This window comes from Taudactylus pleione, unplaced genomic scaffold, assembly GCF_031769625.1.
Source record: "Taudactylus pleione unplaced genomic scaffold, aTauple2 ptg000276l, whole genome shotgun sequence".
Lineage (NCBI taxonomy): Eukaryota > Metazoa > Chordata > Amphibia > Anura > Myobatrachidae > Taudactylus > Taudactylus pleione.
In genome coordinates, this window is record NW_028284678.1 from 8,145,444 (window position 1) to 8,166,813 (window position 21,370).

Consider the following 21,370-nt stretch of genomic DNA (forward strand, 5'->3'; position numbering starts at 1 on the left):
TATTATCTTTTCCTATACTGTGTGTATAGACAACTGTACAATACCTCTTGTCAACTCTATGTATCTTATTTTTATGTATGTCTAGTTAATTACACAATACCGCTCGTGTTCTCTGTATGCATTGCTAAACTTCCTATCGGGTGATGTTGGCCTACATTTCTACACCATGTACATAGTGAAACGTACATATCTACCATAATGACACAGAGGCATATTGGTGGGGAAAAGGGTAGGCTTTGTGTAATTATTATTTATTAAAAAGAGGGAAGGTTTGGCGACGAAGAATGAATGGCCCTACACACAGTTTCACCATCATTGCCCAAATAATCTAATCAAAGGTGTAGATAGGGTCAACTATCGGTCCATCACCACCAACAACTCAATGCCTAGATGAGGACCAGCTGCCAGCCCATCACCACCAACAACTCAATGCCTAGATGAGGACCAGCTGCCAGCCCATCACCACCAGCAACTCAATGCCTAGATGAGGACCAGCTGCCAGCCCATCACCACCAGCAACTCAATGACTAGATGAGGACCAGCTGCCAGTACATCATCACCAACAACTCAATGTCTAGATGAGGACCAGCTGCCAGTACATCATCACCAACAACTCAATGTCTAGATGGGAGCCAACTGCCAGCCCATCACCAACAACTCAAGGATTAGATGGGGGCCAACAGCCAGCACACTGCCAATAACTGAAGTCTTAGATGGGGGCCATGTATTAGTGGGGAGAGCACCTCAAGGCTTAATACTGAGTCAGCCACTATTACCTTTCTTTTTTGCAAAAAAATGCAGACAATCATAATGACTATGTTGGGGGGTGAGAGATTTCCAAAGAGGCAAGAGACCTCCCAACTGGGAAACCACTATTATAAACCAATAACTCAGCCCCAAACTCCACCCTTAACTGTTACAAGACTACACAATTCAGATCATAAATAGGGGGCACCAAATCTATCCTGACACAGCCTGGTAGTTTAAATTCCACCAGGCATGTAAAGAGCCTTCTGTCTTCCTTATGTGAAAATGCAACTTAGAGAGTGAGAAGCCTGATTGCTGTTCTCTTAGCAAATGGTCCAGGATAAAATGTGAAAAGCTGAGCAGAACATTCAGCAGCACAGAAGTGAGTCATAGTCATAGCTCCCCAAGATAGGGGTGCAACAGTATAAATAGAGAGCAATTAATTGGATCACCCCTAAAGAGGATTAACCCCATAAAGGACATGCCCATTGCCAATAAAGCCAACCCCTCTCCATGAATTTGCCTTAAATTACAATTCAAATATTCTATATATATAACCACAATACTTACAGGTAACTGTCATTTCTACCTGGCTATAGTTTCTTAATGCCAGGAGAACCCATCCTGCTTGCCAGTGAACCACCCCTGGCTGATTCGCACTGCCAACTCTAACAAGATAGAGATGGGTAATGGTAACAGGAGGAAGGTAGTGAGTAGAGTGTAGGACACTTCAGGGAAGGGGGTACAGCTTGTGGCGAGGAGACAATCTATGAGGTTTGTTATATAATTAAAGCGTAAGTTATTTGTATGCTTTCAGTATTTATTATATGGGAAATATGATACTGATTGTCACTAGAACCCATGTCTAAGGGCCTGATATTAAGGGCCCATTTATCAAGGAGTTTTAGCATAGGCAACGAGTTTGAAAACTTGTTGCCTATGCTAAATTTTGCTCCAGCCAATCAGCTCCCAACTGTCATTTTTCAAACAGCTGACATGTGGGAGTTGATTGGCTGGAGCACCATTATCATACGCAACGAGTTTTAAAGCTCGTTGCATATGATAAACTTATTGTGTGTGTGTTTTGCCTGTTGCATGTAGACAACTTTATGAAATATCGTTACAAGCTTTTCCCTGGTGTAAAGCTGCGTGTCTGCATGCGCAATGACTGAAACGCCCACTTTGTGCGTCTTTAGACGCCACCATCGGTCATCATTGAAACTTGCACCATCCCAATCTGAGTACGGCTTTCAATATGAACAATTAAACGTCTGTGTACGCAACCACTTCAGCCACACGCCTGCAACACTACTATAACGCGCCCATTAGACGGACCATCTCCATGCGTATAAATAGCCACCTCCCTGTCAACATCCAGTCACTGTCCAGTAACGCCCCATACACATCTCAATGCATGTGTATAAAATCGCTACAGCGACTCTGTATGACCACAATGGTGACACAGGCGCGGCGCGAGTTAGAGGCTTGTGAAGTGAAAAAAAAAAAGAGTTCTACTGCATCTGACATCGACATAGGTCAGTATTCAATTTGAGGCGTAAAGCCGGTATCCGCGGAAAAGTTTTGCCGATGACGTTATTTCGCCAGTCGGAAAATTATCGCCGTATTCAGGCGGAAAGTCAATGCAATGTAACAGGAGGAAAAGTTTCGCCTATGAATAGCAGACAGGAAAAAGTGCAGTATTGGGATTTTGGGGTGCAACGTTGCGGGAACCCCCTGTGCAGCCTTCAGACAGTCCCCCAAGGTAAACTGTGTCAATTTAAAAAAAAAAAAAACACTTAAGAACACCCCAAAAAATCACTTTGAATTTGGGGTGAAAAAATTATGTTGGGGGACAAAGTTAAAAACTAGCGAACTAGACTCTGGTGGGGTCCTCAAGTATGCCTCAAGTGTTTTTTTCATTGCAGGGGCTTTCGGCAGGTGGATTTTTCACAATTTTTTCTACTTAACTTTAAAATATGCTGACCCCCATTTTCAAGTACCCCAAATTTGCTGGGATAAGTTATTTTCTGTAAAAAACCTCCTGAATACTATTCTGCACCACTTATACAAAAATGCTATTTAGCAGCTATCGAGCACGTTTAAAAACACCAAATACCTTCAGCAAGCCAAATCAGGGGTAACCATAGCTAACCCCCATGTCAGAGCATCTTTTGGGGGGTGTCAGGTTGATTTCCCCAAATCTGACAGTACTTTCCGCCTGTTTAAGTTTCTCCGGGTCCCGTTTTCGCCTACTTTCAAATTGAATACGGGGATACGCGGGCACGCGTGCGAACTTTTCCACCTACAAAGCACGCGATGTAGGCGAAAAGTCAAGGCGGCGGAAAAGTATCGCAAGTCCGCTAAAATTTAATACGGTTCATAGTCTGCGACTAAGAATCAGGCACTAAGCGTGCCCCTTTATATTGCAAACACAGTTCTCCCCTAGTTCAACAGAGGCATAGGCCCGTATTCAATTAGAAGCGAAAAGCCGAGATCCGCAAAAAAGTATCGCCGATTGCGACTTTTCGCCTGTCAGAAAAGTATTGCCGTATTCAATTCCATCCGCTTTTCGCGTACGCAAAAATGCAATGCATTGTAATAGGTGAAAAAGATTTGCCTCTGAATAGGTGGTGAAAAAAGTGAAATCGCTATTTTGGGGTGCAAAAGTAGGGAAACCACTCAGCACCCTTGGGACAGCCCCCCAAAGAATAACTGTATCAAAAAAATCCAGGGAAAAAGTGAGGAACACTCCAAAAAAGCACTTTGAAAATGGGGCGAAAAAGTGCAAAGTGGGGGTACAAACTTAAAAACTAGTGAAATCGATTTTTGGGGGGTCTGCAAGTATGGGGGAAGTGTTTTTTGAATTGCAGGTGCTTGCTTCAGGTGCGTTTTTTTAAGTTTTTTACAACTTTACTTTAGCGACTTTAAACCATGCTAGCACCCATTTTCAAGTACCCCAAATTTGACAGGACTACTTATTTTCACCCAAAAACTGCTTAATGCTATTCTTCACCACTTGTACAAAGACGCTAATCAAAAGAAATTCACACACCTTAAGTACCCCAAATAGCTTTATTAGGGCTATTCGGGGGCATGTACATTGATCCCCAATGTTAGTGCATCTTTTAGGGGGTGCAGGCTGATTTCCCCAATTCTGACAGAACTTTTCACCTGGTTTGCATTCGCCGGGTTGTGCTTTGGAATTGAATATGGCGAATAGCGGGGGCGCGCACGATAAGTTTCCGTGGCTAAAATACGCGATGTAGTCAAAAAATCCGCCATGCGAAAAAGTATCGAGGGTGCGAAACTAATTGAATACGGGCCATAGTAGTAAAAATAACAGTTATAAAACATTATTTATCAACATTATTTTATAATTGAGCGATACACAGCTGCCACTGCGAGAAAACAACCAGAACGATAAGAGTTAATTATCGCTGTCTTGTCCACCATCCTTTTCTACTGAGCATGTGCGGGAGCCCCTGTGTGGAACTGGGAAGCCGAACCGGGTTAAGGGCCACACGGACCTGGAGCTGTTAATAATAAAGGGCCTCATGTGAGAAGGGGAGGAGCTGTGACCAGTGCTGTGTGGGTGTGGCCTATGCCACGTGGGCGTGTACACCCCTTACACTGTCAGCCCCAATGTCTCCCTGAATATATAAAAGTACAAAAATTACATATTTTAGTGGGAAAACACAATTTTAAATACTTTTAATTTATGGCTGCTCAGGCAGTTGGGTGGCTGGTCATAATTATGCGGTCATGATGATGGGCCTATATTTATGTGGAGGCCTGGAGCTGTAGTCCCATCCGCCCTATTGATAATCTGGCCCTGCTCCGAAGCTTTGTTGGAGCTTCCATATCCAATGTTTTAACAAAGAAAATAATAATTATATAATTTTATTTTCAAGCTATTATTTCTTTTCATGGCGTCCTGAGGGGATATGAACAAAACAGGTGACGTGGCGATGCCACCATGATACTTGATAACTATCGCTGTGGGGTTCAAGAAAACACATGCTTTATATAAGAAACATTTTTTGAATGCGGTACCTGTATTCCATATGATACTAAACAGTTCCATTAACCACAGTGACAAGTTCAGAGCAACTCTCTTGTGATATCAGGCAGATAGATGCTGGCTGTCAGGTTGCAATTAGTAAATGCAATGTTGTGTTATGCATTTAGTCAGGGAAGACTGTGGAGCGGGCTAGACGTTCTAATGCTAAGTCCTCCGTACTGTAGTAATAAAATTAGTTTCTCAACTTTCCAGCTTGCTGAATGCACTGACTTCTCCTGTTATCTCTGGCCCAGCCGCTCGGTGACTTCCCAGTGCTGGAAGATTATCCCTTGCTATTCAGGACCAAGGCCATTGGAGAGTTGCCAGGATCGCGCTGGTCCAGGTTATGTCACTCATTGCATATCAGAGGCCCCAAGCTCAGCAGGAAGGACGGGGAAGGAATGAGCTGAGGAAGTTCAGAGAGAGTGAGAGAGTGTCTATGTGTCACTATGTGCTGAGTGTGGATATATCCCCTAGATCTATGGGAATGTTCTCCATATGCTTACGCCCTTTCATGTCTATGTCTGACAGTTTCATGCTTAGCTTAGCCCCATGTACATACTATAGTGAAAATATCTACAAATATAATAAGCCGGTGAGAAAGCTATTACCTTCCATTGTAACAAAGGGGCTTGGACAAAATCTGTCTCCTCATCCCTCCACCCCATCTGCTCTGTGCTCTTATTATCAATGAACATTAATCTGGTATATAGGGGTCTATTTACTAAGCAGTGTTAGGAGACAGAGGGCCTGATTCAGAGCTGAACGCTCTGACCAGAGCGCTCGCTCTGAATCAGGGCCCTCCTACCTTTTTTTGGAGCGTCCTCATGGAACCTCGCATAGCTGTGGGTTACCACCCACAGCTATAGCGAGCGTCCATGATGATGGTAGCGATGGTTTTGACCATCGCGACCATCGGGCTTGCGATGGAGACCCTGCAGTAGGGTCTCACTGCCGCAAGCCCTGGAGTGATTTTGGCTCTATAAGAGCCAAAATCACTCCCACTGACATCACTAGTGATGTCAGTGGGGCCGGATTGAGACGGTAGGCGTTCCCATGGGAACGCCACCGTCTGGCAGGCACGCCCCCGGCACGCCCACCAAAGGGGGCGTGCTGTCAATCATCATCGACAGCACGTCCCCTTTGATGCGAGACCCGAAGCGATGGAGAGCCCGTCGCTCGCCGGGTCTCGCGCATGCGCACGTTGGAGCTCCCTCCGTCGTGCACATGCGCAGTGGGGGAACATCGACCCGCTTGCGAGCGTACTGCCGCTCATGAGCGGGTCTGAATGACCCCAGAGTGAAAAGTGATAAGAAAGTGATAAGGTGCCAGCCAATCAGCTCCCAACTGTCATTTTTCAAACACAGCCTGTGAGATGACAGTTGGGAGCTGATTGGCTGGCACCTTATCACTTTCTTATCACTTTTCACTCCTAGGGGTCTATGTACTAAGCAGTGATAAGTGACAGAGTGAAAAGTGATAAGAAAGTGATAAGTGCCAGCCAAACAGCTCCCAACTGTCATTTTTCAAACACAGCCTGTGAGATGACAGTTGGGAGCTGATTGGCTGGCACTTATCACAGACATCACTTTTCACTCTGTGACTTATCACTGCTTAGTACATAGACCCCATAGAGGGGTATTCAATATGAAATGTTAACTTCAATGTCGAAGTTAACGTCTCATATTGGAGTTTTTTCCTGCGTTAAAGTATCGGGCGCGCTCCCGCTTATCCCCGTATTCAATATAAAATTATCGAAAACGGGAACCTCCGAAGTTGGATTTGCATAAAGTTACGATTTTTTCCATAAAAAATTTGTAAGACCCCCCTAAAATTGTAAAAACATGGGGGATCACTATGGGTACCCCCGTTTTAGCCTTTAAATGAAAGTCGGGGATTTTAATAGCCGCAGCAGGTGTTTTTTTCCCGACATTGAAGAAGTGATGCAGAAGAGCACTTAGGTTATTTTTTTCGTTTTTTTAAGTGGTCCCATCAAATTTGGGGTACATGAAAATGGGTACTAGCATATTTTTAAGTCCCTAAAGTAAGTTTTTAAAAATTCTGCATTTGTGCACCTGCCGCTATAATTCTATTCTAGAAAACACCTGCCGCATACTTGCAGAATAGCCCTGAACCTATTTCCCTATTGTTAAACAATATTTTGCCATTTTTTTTTTTCACCCCAATTTTTAAATTAATTTTTTGGGGTGTCCCTATTTTTTTTTTAAACCCAAATTTATTTTTTTAAGGGTGTCCCGATTTTTTGTAGGACATTTTTTTTTTCAATATTTCCTTTTAAGGGGACATTCCCAAAACTACAGGCTATTTTTTATAAGCCTACACCCCCAAACCCCTATTCTGCATTTTTTTTCACTTGCTATAGTGCTTAGAAAAATTATCCGTTTTTCAAAAAATGACCTTTGAGCCCATTTAAGGAAAAAAACAGGAATTTTCGGGAAATATGCCTGGGACCCCCTAAAGATGTCCTGATATGGGGGATCACTATGGGTAACCCCATTTTTGCCTGCTTAAGAAAGTCAGGTTTTTAAATAGCTTTGCAAGCTGTTTTTCCCTGTGGTGCTCGGGAGAGGGGGGACCCTTTTTTGGGGGGTCCCTGACTCCCCCGAGATCACCGGCTTGCGCTGACCGACTTGGGGTGTAATGCTTTGGACCTGGAGCCCCGGTGATTGGGTCTCCGGGCTGTGGCATTGCACCCCGGTCGGTTGGGTCTGGTGCTGGTCTTAAATATAGGGGGTACCCCACGTCGTTTTTGCCCCCTATATTTAAAACCAGCACTAGTCCCTGCAGACTGGTGTTGGTTTCTAAAATACGGTGGAACCCTACACATTTTGTTCCCCGTATTTTTAGAAACCACCACTGGCTGGCTAGCATGGGGCTGGTTTGGCTTTTGGGGGGGGGACCTTATGTCATTTTTTTTCTAAATTTTTTAAATTTTTTTTATAAAGGTTAACAAATACGGGATTTTTCGGGAAATGTTCTAGGGACCCCCCTAATGATGTCTAGACATGGGGGATCACTATGGGTACCCCCATTCTTAACTCCTGAAGGAAGTCGTGGTTTCTAATAGCCGCGGCAAGTGCATAAATGCAACTTTGAAGAAAGTGGTGCAGAAGAGCATTTAGAATTTTTTTTTGTGAAAAATAACTATGCCCAGCAAATTTGGGGTACTTGAAAATGGGGGTCAGCATATTTTAAAGTTGCAAAAGAGACTTGAAAAAATCATGAAAAACCCACTTGCGCAAGGAGCTGCAATGATAAAAACACCTGGGGCATACTTGGGGACCCCCCCAGAGTCAAGTTCGCTATTTTTTTACTTTGTTCCCCAACATTTTTTTTTTTGGCCCCCAAATTCAAAGTGCTTTTTTTGGGGTGTCCCGATTTTTTATTTTTTGACACAGATCGTTTCAAGGGGTCATTCTGAAGGGTGCAGGCTCTTTTTCTTAAACCTGCACCCCTAAACCCCAATTCTGAACTTTTTTTCGCCACCTATTCAGTGGTGAAAAGTTATCCCCGTTTTTATCAAAGACTTTTCAAAACTGCGATAAGTCTCTGAAATTGAATACGGTGTAAAAGTAAAACCTGCGATAATGACGTCATACCTCCGATATTAACGCAAAAACGGACTTATCGCTCCTATATTGAATACCCCTAATAGTCTTTGACTGAACATTTGTCTGTATGTATACGGAACCGAGTAGAACCGAGCCTGCACATCCCTAATATATATATATATATATATATATAGATAGATAGATAGATAGATCGTAGAACCCCCAAACCTCAAAAAACATGTTGTCTTGGCATAAAAGTATAGTGATGGCTTCAGCTGCTGTCCCCCTGCTAATCAGGCAGTGCATGCGTATAGTGAGAGCATAGCGAGGATGGAAGGTAGAAGCTCCAGCTCACCAAAAGGGGTGCGGGGAGTGCGGGGGGCAGGATCCCTCTTGGCCCGGGGATTTCCCATAGGGGAAGTGGGCTAATGCCATCTGAAACACAAGCTCTGAGAAGCCAAGCTGTTCAGAGCTTGTAATATTTCCCCATAGAGGACTCATTATGTGATTCGCTGTTATCTGTTTTCTGCTGTTAGCTGTTATATCTGAATATAGGGGATACACTGTCTTATATTCTTTTTAAATAGCTGTGATACAGCACAATGTTGTGCCGTAAAAATTTAGAAACAGACGATGCCCAACGTTTCAAGGACAGAATTAATTTGATAAGTAAGCCTCTTAGGGTTTGAGCAGTTCTAGGCCCAAATGTAATAGCCTGCGGGTGAGATTTGACTAAAGTAGCGGCTAGATCAAAAGAGTCAATAGGCTGGACCATATGTAAAATGCACCACCTAAATGTTAGTGGTACTGTATACCCCAAATCTAAAACTAAAGCAGAGTTGTCCACTTGGTGTTCTTTGGTTTTCTCAGCTGCAAATTCTGCACTGAAGCAAAATTTGCACCTAACAAACCGACACTGTTGACATTAGACGGCTGCGTGATTTACATAATTGATCGCAGGCTGCTTCAGAAGAGAAATGATTAATCAGTTTTAAAAGAAACAGAACTTCACAACATATTATTCTCCTACTATTTAAAGTGGCTTGAACTAGTGAACCGAGACTCAAAGGCAAACTTTATTTTGATTTGGCAACGGCTTGTAAGTAGTTTTCGAGTTGGCAGTTTCAAAAATCAGTTTCCCTCGTGTTGTTTTTTTCCTGCCAAGGACAAGAAATAATATTTTCTTTTTTTTTTCTTGATTTTTTTTTCCCTGTAAAGTGATGATCACTTTGAAAGGCGAAGTTTTTATGCAAGTTAAGAGTTAAGTAACGCAAACTATTCAGATGTTACATTTAGCATAACAGTCAAAACATATGTCGTCTAAATTAGTTTGTAAATGTAGGCCACCCATTGACGGCTAAGGTGTTTGCTTAGAGTTTACCATTAAAGCCATCATTACACTGTATAGGGCGTGACGGCTGGCCGTACACCTCATATTTACTGGTGGGAGTAGACAGGGATAATTATTGGTTGATGCTAGGATTGCTAGTTAGAGTGCTAGGGGTATCTATTACTTACTAACCAGCAGGTTAATAAAGCTTCAGATCAATGGCGGCTTTGACTGATAGATTTAAAATGGCAATATAAATAAATGCTAAATCAGGCTTGCTTAGTATTATTTCTATTTGCCATTTTAAATCTATCGGTCAATGCCGCCAATGACTGGTGGCTTCGACACCCGCTGGTCAGTAAATATAACCCATAGTGTCAATACAGAAGTACACTAATACACAACAAGTCCAGGGTAGCTACCCCTGCTTGCAGTTTCCAAGTGAAGCTATCTAGGTCAGATGTGGTCATCCTGTGGACCTCCTGGTTGCCAGAAATACAATACATGTAAGGCCAGCACTTCCACCATGCGAGCAAAGGCTGTGACTATGGTGCTAGGGTATAAGAGGCTACAAAAACACTAAACGAGCCACATAATGTTGTTCATTCAGTGTCTTTATTTTCACAGTGGCGCCCCACTTGTATGCGCTGACCAATGACATGGAGGGGTGTGTTTACTTTATTACTTACAAAGCTGCTCATCCATGTTGGTAGTGCGGCTGTATAACAGCTCAATGTCACACTCCCAGGATGAGAAGATAAGAATTTGGTGGGGGGTCACCTATGGGGAGGGTGTCAAATGAAGTTATCCGAGCCTAGGGCAACCTGGGTGCACCTAACTGCCCTAGACACATGCTTTGGGATCCACCTGTTTTTAAAACCCAGACCAAGGGCACACCATGCTTACTTACTTTTGATTTTCACAGCTCCAGAAGAGTTCTGGAGGCCACTGTGGGGGGCAGAGCAATTTACACCATTAGGCCCCACCCCATTCATTATGCTGGTCCAAATCGTGGAATGATGACGTGGGGATGGTTCCATGATGACGAGAATCACTTCATCACATCCCCAGTCCTGCCCATTTTACTAGGCAGTGATCAGGATGCAGTAGGGGGACCTAATCTCCAGTTGTTCCCCGGACTTTAAGAAAGGGTAGGCAAATATGAGTCACAAGCATACTTTCTGGGAGATGTATGAAGTAGTGTAGAGTGGAGAAGTGGACCAGTGGAGAAGTTGACCATAGCTACCAATGAGCTTCAAGGTAGCATTCATCAAGTACATTCTATAAAATGATAGGAAGAAGCTGGTTGGTTGCTATGGCCAACTTTTCTAATTGCCAACTTTTCCACCCTTTTCACTGAGTGACACATCTCCTCCTTTGAGTCTTCTCTGAAATGAGTTTGAGCACCACTGGTCTCGGAAGGGGTATACATTTCAGGCAGTTTATCACTGTATAAACTGCCAATGTATTAATTTCATCGGGTTTGCAGTATAAGATCATATAACACTGTAATGTACACAACAGCAAATCAACATTGCATGCTTACACTACAGTACTTGTATCAATTAAGTTCTGTATTGGTGCCCATGTATATTTATTTTTAAATATCTACTGTAGAGAACGATGAAATCTGAGTTGTAGAAGTAAATTAAATTATAATAACATTAACGATCTACAAATTAAATTAACAGCAGTAATGGCCCAGTATTTGTGATACAGATGGAATGGAATGTAAACTGGAAAATCTGTACTATGTAACGTCATGTTTCCTATTAGCTTAGCTGTGAATACTTTGGGATATACAAGTTAATTGGCAAAAAAATATATCAAATTACATTATGTGCAACAGTACTCTGTTTGCTGCAATAAACCCTGCTCCAACTTACACCCCATGGAGCATCTGAGAAGGTGTGAAATCTACCGGACCGGCTTACGGATCCCCCGTGTTTATAATATTTACCAATAACAGCTTTTAATGAAGAAATTAGTGTCAGTACATCACACAGTGTTGCTGAGAAGTCTGCGCTGAGATCACATTTTTTCGTAGCAATAATATTGTATATAGGGAAAGGTCACGAAGAGCAGAAACTGAGCTTAAGAGGGATTTATAGCAAGCGCTTGGGTGTTATTGCTTTTCAGCCTGTACTGAGTCGGCTCATTCAGCCATGTGATTTGCGTTACTCAGGTAAACCACACGAGATTCGCATGTCCATTCCTATTGTCAATATAGGGTTTAAATGTGAAAATATGCACTTTCATAAAAGTTATTTCATTTCCTTTCCAACTTACCCACGGTCTAGTGTGTTATGTGCATCTAGTGGATGACACTAAATTGCGTTCGAAATAGCCTCACGTGCAGGTCTGGATTTCATTGTGGGGGTATTTTAGTTACTAATGCAGCTGTTTAAAGTGTTTGATTTGGCTGCAGAACAGAAACAGCACCACATACCAATTTCGTGAGCCACGGTGAAAGCTGCGTGGAGCCCGTCATCTTCAATTACTGCACAGCTGCGCTCGGGGGAGCATACGGTCCCCACATCTGCCATTCCCAGGGTATCACAAGAATGATGTCCGCATAAGTCCTATCCAAGAAAGAAGGGAAAAAAAATAAGTCATACAAATCTTGTCTGTTATTACACTAACAGTGAGTAACAACATATTGTCAGCTGCTTAAACAGAGAACCACTCTGGCTCTCACGTGGCTGTCTGGCAAGAGAGGAACGGATTACAGGCATCACCTGTCCGTGTTAACATACTATCTTGCCATGCAAAATTCAGATTTCCTTGTTGTCTGGAATGAAGATGTATAAAAATAAATGCGATTGAACGCAGCTATTTCATATTTAGCAAAAGTGGAAACTCATTTTTTTTCAGGGCAATTTGCACTCCATACTGCGTAGCGGCACAGTGGTTAGCATCGGCGCCTCACAGTGCTGAGGTTGTGAGTTCAATTCCTGTCCAGAGCCATATCTATGGGGAATTTGTATGTTCACCCTGTGTTTGAGTGGGTGGGTTTCCCACCAGGAATTTCAGTCTCGTCCTACACTACTAAAACATACTGGTAGGTTAATTGGCTGCTGACCAATAAATATGCCCTAATGTATGTGTATGCTTGTGTGTTAGGACATTTAGACTGTAAGCTCCTATGGAGCAGGGACTGATGTGATGGACAAATATTCTCTGTGCTGCACTGCATAATGCATAATTGCTGGTGCAATATAAACTCTATTAACTTTAATCCTCATTGTGACAAGTTCATTGCACTTCTAATGTCACACTACTGTTAATGATCAACTGATGTAAGCCTAACCCTCCCTGCAACCTAACCCTCTCCCCCTAGTGCCTAACCCTAACCCTCCCCGCAGCCTAACCCTCTCCCCCTAGTGCCTAACCATAACCCTCTCCCCCTAGTGCCTAACCATAACCCTCCCCGCAGCCTAACCCTCTCCCCCTAGTGCCTAACCCTAACCCTCCCCGCAGCCTAACCTTCTCCCCCTAGTGCCTAACCCTAACCCTCCCCGCAGCCTAACCCTCTCCCCCTAGTGCATAACCCTAACCCTCCCCTTAGGATGAAGGTAGGGTGGCAAAGAAAGAATGACTCTACAATGTAGCAACCACTGTCTGCTCAAGCAAACGGACTTCAAATGGTTGCCAACTGTCAGCCTATCACATAAAAGCATCAAGGCTTAGATGGGGGCCAACTGTGATCCTATCACCATCAATTAAATGTCTAGATGGGGGTCAACTGCCAGCCCAGCACCACCAACTCAATGTCTAGTTGGAGGCCAACTGCCATCCTATCCCCATCATATCAATATCTAGGAGGGGGCAACTGCCAGCCCAGCACCATTAACTCAATGCCTAGATGGGGGCTAACTGCCAGCCCATCACCATCAACTCAATACCTACTGTAGATGTGAGCCAACTGCCAGCCAATCACCATCAACTGAATGCCTAGATGGGGGCCAACTGCCAGCCCATCACCATCAACTCAACGCCTAGATAGGGGCCAACTGCCAACCTATCACCATCAACTCAATATCTAGATAGTGGCCAACTGTCAGCCCATCACCATCAATTCAATGTCAAGATGGGGGCAATATTGTCCAAGGCACATATATTATTGTTAATGGGATCCTAACCGAATATGAGATTTAGATTGATTGTTATTTTTCCTATTGGGAACCATCCTGCCCCGGAATACCTCTCTATCAGCTGGTTAATAGCTCTATCCTTCTGACTGTAACCTGTGTTCTCGTCATATTTCTCCATTGGCTCAAGTCACCACTCTTGGGTCCATTGACTACATCTCAAATCCTGATATTCTCTCTGAATGCTTCCATCAGCATTAACAACTATGTAACAGGAACTCAACATTTGTGCTGCCTGCTAAAGGCATAATTCAGAGGCGAACATAGGGTATTGGGGGATTTCCAGTTACTCAGAAACCATCTGAGCATCACTAATGCACCAGACCTTGGCAGAATCAGGTTGGGTATGATATCCCGGCAGTGATCATCCCGGTAATCATAATACCGCCAGCAGAATCTCGATAGATTTTGTTGAGTATTCAAACAGTAATTCACCTCTCTTGCAGCCTAACCCTAATCATCTCCTTTGGCGGCCTAACCTTCACCTTCGGCAGCCTAATCCTAACCGTCCCTACCACAGCCTAACCCTAAACCTTCCCCTAGTGCCTAACCCTAACCTTCACTGTTGGCATCTGTCGGGTTCTGCTACCGGTATTGTGAACATAAGGATGCTCACCGGCGAGATCTGGACTACATCCCACAGAAACGAGAAGGGAACGAGCTGAAGCAACCATCACCATGCAAAAGGACCGTCTACGTGTTACAGCTCATGCATAGCATGGGCGAGTAACAGATAAGGCTGGAGACAAGAGATGAAGAAACTACAGGCAAGAGATACAGTAAATAGGCAAAAGCACAATTTCCTAAGAAAACTTCTTTTTGCAGGATTAAGGGCTTTTTACCTTAGATAAATAGACCTTTAAACACCTCTGCATGTCTGACAGTATTTCCAACCAAGGTAGAAACTTAAGTTGGTGCAATAAACAATACAGAGCAGAGGTAGAAAAAGAAATAAGGTTTTTATCTTGTTACTATAATTTAAAAATGGATTTTCCAATAATCTGCTTAACAGGCAAATGTGCATGTCCTAATTAGGGGATCACATAAGCCTCAAATACTAGTTGGTTTATATAAAAAGATATACTGCTCATATATCAGGAATAAATAGATACACAGATAAAGTGTTGGAGAGAGGAGATCGCTTGCTTAGCTGATAACAGAGAACAAAAACTTACTAAAGTGAAAAATGTTAATGACAACTATAAAGGCTTTCGCATATAGGGGCCTTTTTGTCATTAAGTATCCCCCAGATGTACTACGGAGGGATTGCAACAGATAACGGCCCCTCCATGTGCGACAGCAGCCGCAACCCCCATAGGTTTCTATGGGGGTTGCGAGGCCGTAAGATTTACCAAGCTCCTGTGCTGCCATTGCCTATGGACTACAATTCGCAACATTTATTGGGAGAGTGTACTTCCGGAACCCTCACTGGCATGGCCGCCGCACATGCCTGGTCTGTGCACTACAATAGTAGTGTTCATTCTAGCACCCTGCACCTGTCACAGCCCGTGCAGTTCCTCTTTCCCGCCTGGGGGTGTCGCTCTCTGCACTTTGCTTCAAACACACTCATCTAATGCAACAAACTGTTGAGATACAGACCAGAGTGTGCTAGACACACCAGAGCAGAGAGCGACACCCCTGGCAGGAAAGAGGAACTGCACGGGTTATGACAGGTGCAGGGCGCTAGAATGAAAACTACAACGCCCAGCAACCCCTGCTTGCTCCAGGCTGTTACTGCAACTACCAACGTTACATGCTGTTTCCTTGTACCCGCTGTTCTACCAATAAACCCAGTTATCTGGTTAAGGATGTCTGGACTAACCTCTCTTTCACATTTCGTTAGTGCCTATTGTTCTACACCAATAGGACATATCAACAGTTAGTAGCCACTTTTGCAAGCCAATTTTTCATTTATGTGTAGTGGTCCTAACAAAAACACATAAGTGGTCTCAAATTCTGTGCACACCACATTGATGACTTCCTATGACAGTATCCTATGGGTTTGTTCATTAAAGAGCTTTACTACAGGGCTGTCAAAAAGAAGCATTTTGTAGTCTTTTTCATATTTAAACACGAATTATGAAAGAAAATGAAAAAAATACAGGAATATACTATTTTCAGCAACGACCATGAATGTGGTCCAATGGAAGGATGTAGGAAATATTCAGTAAGTGTGGCCTAATTCCATAACTCAGAAAACACCACAAGATTATCTACAAAATAGATTCACTTGAGTGTACAGTCCTCCCGCCTCGGCCTGGAACTTCCTTCAGCAAAGCAGACATTTTATATCAATATAAATCTGTCTTACTGCCTTCCGGAGGACAATTTTGCTCCTACTGATTTTATTCCTCCTGATCAATCTAGGCTGTGGCTTCTTTGATTTCTTACTAGAGACCAGAGGTAAATGTAAAAAAAGGATAATCTAATAAGAGAAAATGAAAAATATGCAAGACGGAAAGTTCAGTTTGGGTGAGAATTGTTATTACAGCCAGGGAACTATTTTCAGTTGCTTAGAAAATGTCTGTATTTCTTTTTTTAATGTATTTTTTTTTAGAAAGAAACAATAAAACCTTTATCTATCAGGTTGGCACTTCATTTAGGTGAGTTGCAGCTTATGAAGTTTATGCCTTCCTTAAAAATCACTCTAAAAAAATCAATTGTGGCGGTTAATCACTAATGATTCACAGATAGACATGTATTTGTTTCGCAGCTATGTCTGGCTGCTATTAAAAGCTGCAGATGAAGTAGAATGTAGACGTTTGTACCTGACAGAGCACCTATCACATCTGCTGCAGAAGATGAAAAAGGCGTGGCTAAACATCCACAGCCAATCAGAGCATTAGGGATATATTTACTAAAGTGTGGTGATGTTGCTTATAGCAACCAATCAGATTCTAGCTATTATCTTGTAGAAGGTGCTAGATAAATAGGTAGAATCTAACTGGTTGCTATGGGCAACAGCTCCACTTCTATAAACCCGCATTTCAGTAAAGATACTCCCTTAAAGCAGCAGAGAGTTTTCAGCTTAGCTATCTTTTACATGCCAGCTTTGGGCAAGTCTAAAGTGTGATTGGCCAGAGTCTCATACAGGGGAGGCAAGTACAATATGCATAGGCTTGGACATAACCAGGTCCCCGGGGCAGCATGTAAAGAGGGCCCCGATATTCCGAAAACAGCATGCTAATGACGCAGCATGTTTATCCATGCCACTAGTACTGGGGATGGTAAATCTCCCAGCAGCCATGGTGTGAGCTATTCCGGCATGTAGCCAATCTGAGCTTTACCGGTGAAATACTATATCCATGACATTGTAATATAAGAATTAAAGATCTCTGTTTATATAGATGGATAGGCTCATACACTGAAGCAGGGCCGTAACTAGGGGCGCGGGGGAGGGTCCGTTGCTTGCCCCATAGCACCTGCATGTGGCTGGAATGGCCCCCTGCAGCCAGTAGTTCTACTGCAGAGCCTATTGGAGCATCCAAAGGACTTTCTAGACAGGCACCCTGCAGCCTGTGGAGCTGCCCAGAGCATCCTTAGAGCCAGTGGTCCTGTTATGGTGCTGCAATGAAGACTACAATAATGACAAAGGACTAGAGGGCCTATTTATTAAGGTCAAAGAATGCAGTCAGTCCTCTGAAAACAGCCATTAACCAAGGGGGTCCCGTAGCAGATCCCGGATTATCTTTACACTTGTTGAAGCCAGCTCTATAGCTTTCTATAGAAAGGGCAGAATAAATGTATAGGGTGACCTACGTACCAACATTGGGGTTTGTCTAGTGTGTTGGTTAGGTAAGTAGATATAGGAATGGATTCAGGAATGCTAAGGAACGCTTAGCGTAGCATTAAAAAAAGAGAAAATGCCAATTGTCATAGGTATGACATAGTATTCATATGTATGATGTCAAGCAATACAAAATAATGACAAAACAAATATATGTACCGGTACTGGCTGCAACAGACCCTATAACTTCCATTGTCCCCTGATTGCATATACCAACTCATTGCAATTTTCAATTTGTTATTTAGTTTCACAAGCTACACCAGCATGTGTCTGCCATCACTTCTACAGCTATGTTTATCCACTTCACATCTTTACATTGTTTCATATTTGTACTACAGGTTGAGTCTCCCATATCCAAATATTCCGAAATACGGAATATTCCGAAATACGGAATATTTTTAGCATGACTGAAATAGTGAAACCTTTGATTTTGATGGTTCAATGTACACAAACTTTGTTTAAGGCACAAAATTATTAAAAATAAAGTATAAAATTACCTATAGGCTGTGTGTATAAGGTGTGTATGACATATAAATGAATTTCATGTATCTACACAAACTTTGTTTGAGCCACAAAATTATTGAAAATATTGTATAAAATAACCTTCAGGATGTGTATATAAGGTGTATATGAACCATAAATGCATTCTGTGTTTAGATTTGGGCCCTATTCCTAAGACATTTCAAAATGGTATGCAATTATTCCAAAATACGGAATATTCCGATATCCAAAATACCCTTGGTCCCAAGCATTTTGGATATGGGAGACTCAACCTGTACATGTATATGTTTTGTTACTATCTCCTATTGCTTGTTGTTAGACATTTTGTACAATGCAATGTTATATATGTTTTGTTACTATCTCCTATTGCCTGTTGTCAGACATTTGGTACATGTTATATATGTTATATATATTTTGTTAATATCTCCAATTGCCTGTTGTCGGACATTTGGTACAATGCAATGTTATATATATTTTGTTACTATCTCCTATTGCCTGTTGTCAGACATTTGGTGCAATGCAATGTTATATATGTTATGTTACTATCTCCTATTGCTTGTTGTCAGACATTTGGTACAATGCAATGTTATATATGTTTTGTTACTATCTCCTATTGCCTGTTGTCAGACATTTGGTACAATGCAATGTTATATATGTTTTGTTACTATCTCCTATTGCTTGTTGTCAGACATTTCATACAATGCAATGTTATATATGTTTTGTTACTATGTCCTATTGGCTGTTGTCAGACATTTGGTACAATGCAATGTTGTTATATATGATTTGTTACTATCTCCTATTGCCTGTTGTCAGACATTTGGTACAATGCAATGTTATATATGTTTTGTTACTATCTCCTATTGCCTGTTGTCAGACATTTGGTGCAATGCAATGTTGTTATGTATGATTTGTTACTATCTCCTATTGCTTGTTGTCAGAAATTTGGTACAATGCAATGTTATATATGTTTTGTTACTATCTCCTATTGCCTGTTGTCAGACATTTGGTACAATGCAATGTTATATATGTTTTGTTACTATCTCCTATTGCCTGTTGTCAGACATTTGGTATAATGCAATGTTATATATGTTTTGTTACTATCTCCTATTGCCTGTTGTCAGACATTTGGTACAATGCAATGTTGTTATATATGATTTGTTACTATCTCCTATTGCCTGTTGTCAGACATTTGGTACAATGCAATGTTGTTATATATGATTCGTTACTATCTCCTATTGGCTGTTGTCAGACATTTGGTATAATGCAATGTTATTCCTATAACAATTGGCATTTACGGTTTCTAATACTACCATAATGAGGACTGAGAGCTCCTGAAAACATTGCTATTTCTATAGGGATTGAGGTAAAAAAGGCCCATTTACCAAACTCAGCAAAGCATTAGCCAATGTAGTCTATATTTATGTAATTGTGTTCTAGAAAGGCAACCGAAGTTACCTACCGTATACACGGCTTGTTGCACTGCGTTGCCGACAATTGTTTTTGAACCTAGAGACTTCATTATTGGAGTTCCATTTTTCACAGAACAGAATAGTGTTTTACCCCACCATCAGTTAGCATTGTCTACTGATAAGGATAATTTCTTATCTCACTCTAGTATTGGGTACTGTCCAAAAACAGCTGACAGTCTAGCACATCTTATCACCATATTATCCAATCTGCACTATCCTTATCCAAAGACAATCCTCGTAATCCAGAAATATCAACTGAGATCAGAGTTTAATATATAGTCCAAAACTAACAAATCTTATTTCTAATAACCCAAATACTGTCTACCAATATCAAAGGCAAATAGTTTCTGCGCACAGAACGGAATGTCAATCTCATTTACTAGAGGTGTTTTTACTTAGCTACAGTATCATATATAATATAAAATGTATACATATTTTAACTAATCTATTAAAATATGTAATAAGAGCTATTGCTGAACTTTAAAGAAAGTAGATAATTAAAACAAACAAATATTTCTATAGAATATAATGAAACCTAATGCATTATTAAACAAATTGATACAATACAGGTTGAGTCTCCCATATCCAAAATACTTGGGACCAGAGGTATTTTGGATATCGGAATATTCCGTATTTTGGAATATTTGCATACCATATTGAAATGTTTTAGGAATAGGGTCCAAATATAAACACAAAATGCATTTATGTATTATATACACCTTATACACACAGCCTGCAGGTAATTTTATACAATATTTTCAATAATTTTGTGGCTCAAACAAAGTTTGTGTACATTGAACCATCAAAAAGCAAAGGTTTCACTATCTCAGTCATGCTAAAAATATTCCGTATATCGGAATATTTGGATATGGGAGACTCAACCTGTATATCTAAAATATAACAAAATTGTCAAATTTAGGAATATTATATAGTAGCTGGGATACCCAGCGTTGCCCGGGTTCAAGAATGGACCTTAAAGTACATCTGCAGCATTCATCTTGTACATTGTCTTTGAGTATAACCCAATTCCATTGATCATGAAAAGGATCCCATTATTTGCTAACATGGTTTTAGCCCTGAATAGGACCTATCTATCCATTTATATAGAGTATTTAGACACTGTTACCTCAACACTGAGGTATAGGCAATGTTGTTTGTTTTTCAATTAGGAGCCAGAATGAAAAGTCTGTTGGATGCCCCCACTCTTGAACATGCCACATACAACTGTTAATGGGAAAAGCAAGGAGTTTGCAGGTCATTACCTGCTACCTTCTAAGATTGACCTTGGGCCTTAACGATGGTCGTTGCAAAAGAGAGTTGGATTGGAAATGGCCATCTCTTGAATTCTCTCTTGAATTCAAATAGCATGCCTGTTGGTATGAGTGGGATGTGGGGAATTAATACATCCTTTCCTCTACCACATGCTGGCTTCCATGACATGGGCTTTGAGAGTTTTTATGGAACGTCTTGTACCATTGCAAAGCTTTGAAGCATCCAGGCTTCTAAGCACCATGATTGGTTAACCAACCTTCAAAAATAGTTTGTGAAGAGGCATCCCTGTTGGTTCCTGGCTGTTTAGAATTTCAGTTGGATAATGCACAGCTTGGTCTGGGTCAGTGACAGTGTCAATTGATCTATAATCGACAAATTCACCTGGCAGTTCCTGCAATATTGTCTCATTGATTTTGTTTACTATTGTATTCCTTGGTGCAAGGAATGCATGCTCACATAGACACATGTGATCTCTGAAGTG

The 21,370-nt window shown here is 41.7% G+C and overlaps 1 protein-coding gene across 2 annotated transcripts in view; it reads right to left on the minus strand.

The window, feature by feature from the left end:
* Positions 1–21,370, minus strand: part of ADAMTS5 (ADAM metallopeptidase with thrombospondin type 1 motif 5) — a 99,896-nt gene that overhangs the window by 56,996 nt on the left and 21,530 nt on the right. For both annotated transcript variants that reach the window (XM_088481639.1, XM_088481640.1), the window contains exon 2: positions 12,159–12,291. In XM_088481639.1, coding sequence (XP_088337765.1) covers positions 12,159–12,291 — 133 coding nt within the window. The remainder of the gene's footprint in view (positions 1–12,158; positions 12,292–21,370) is intronic.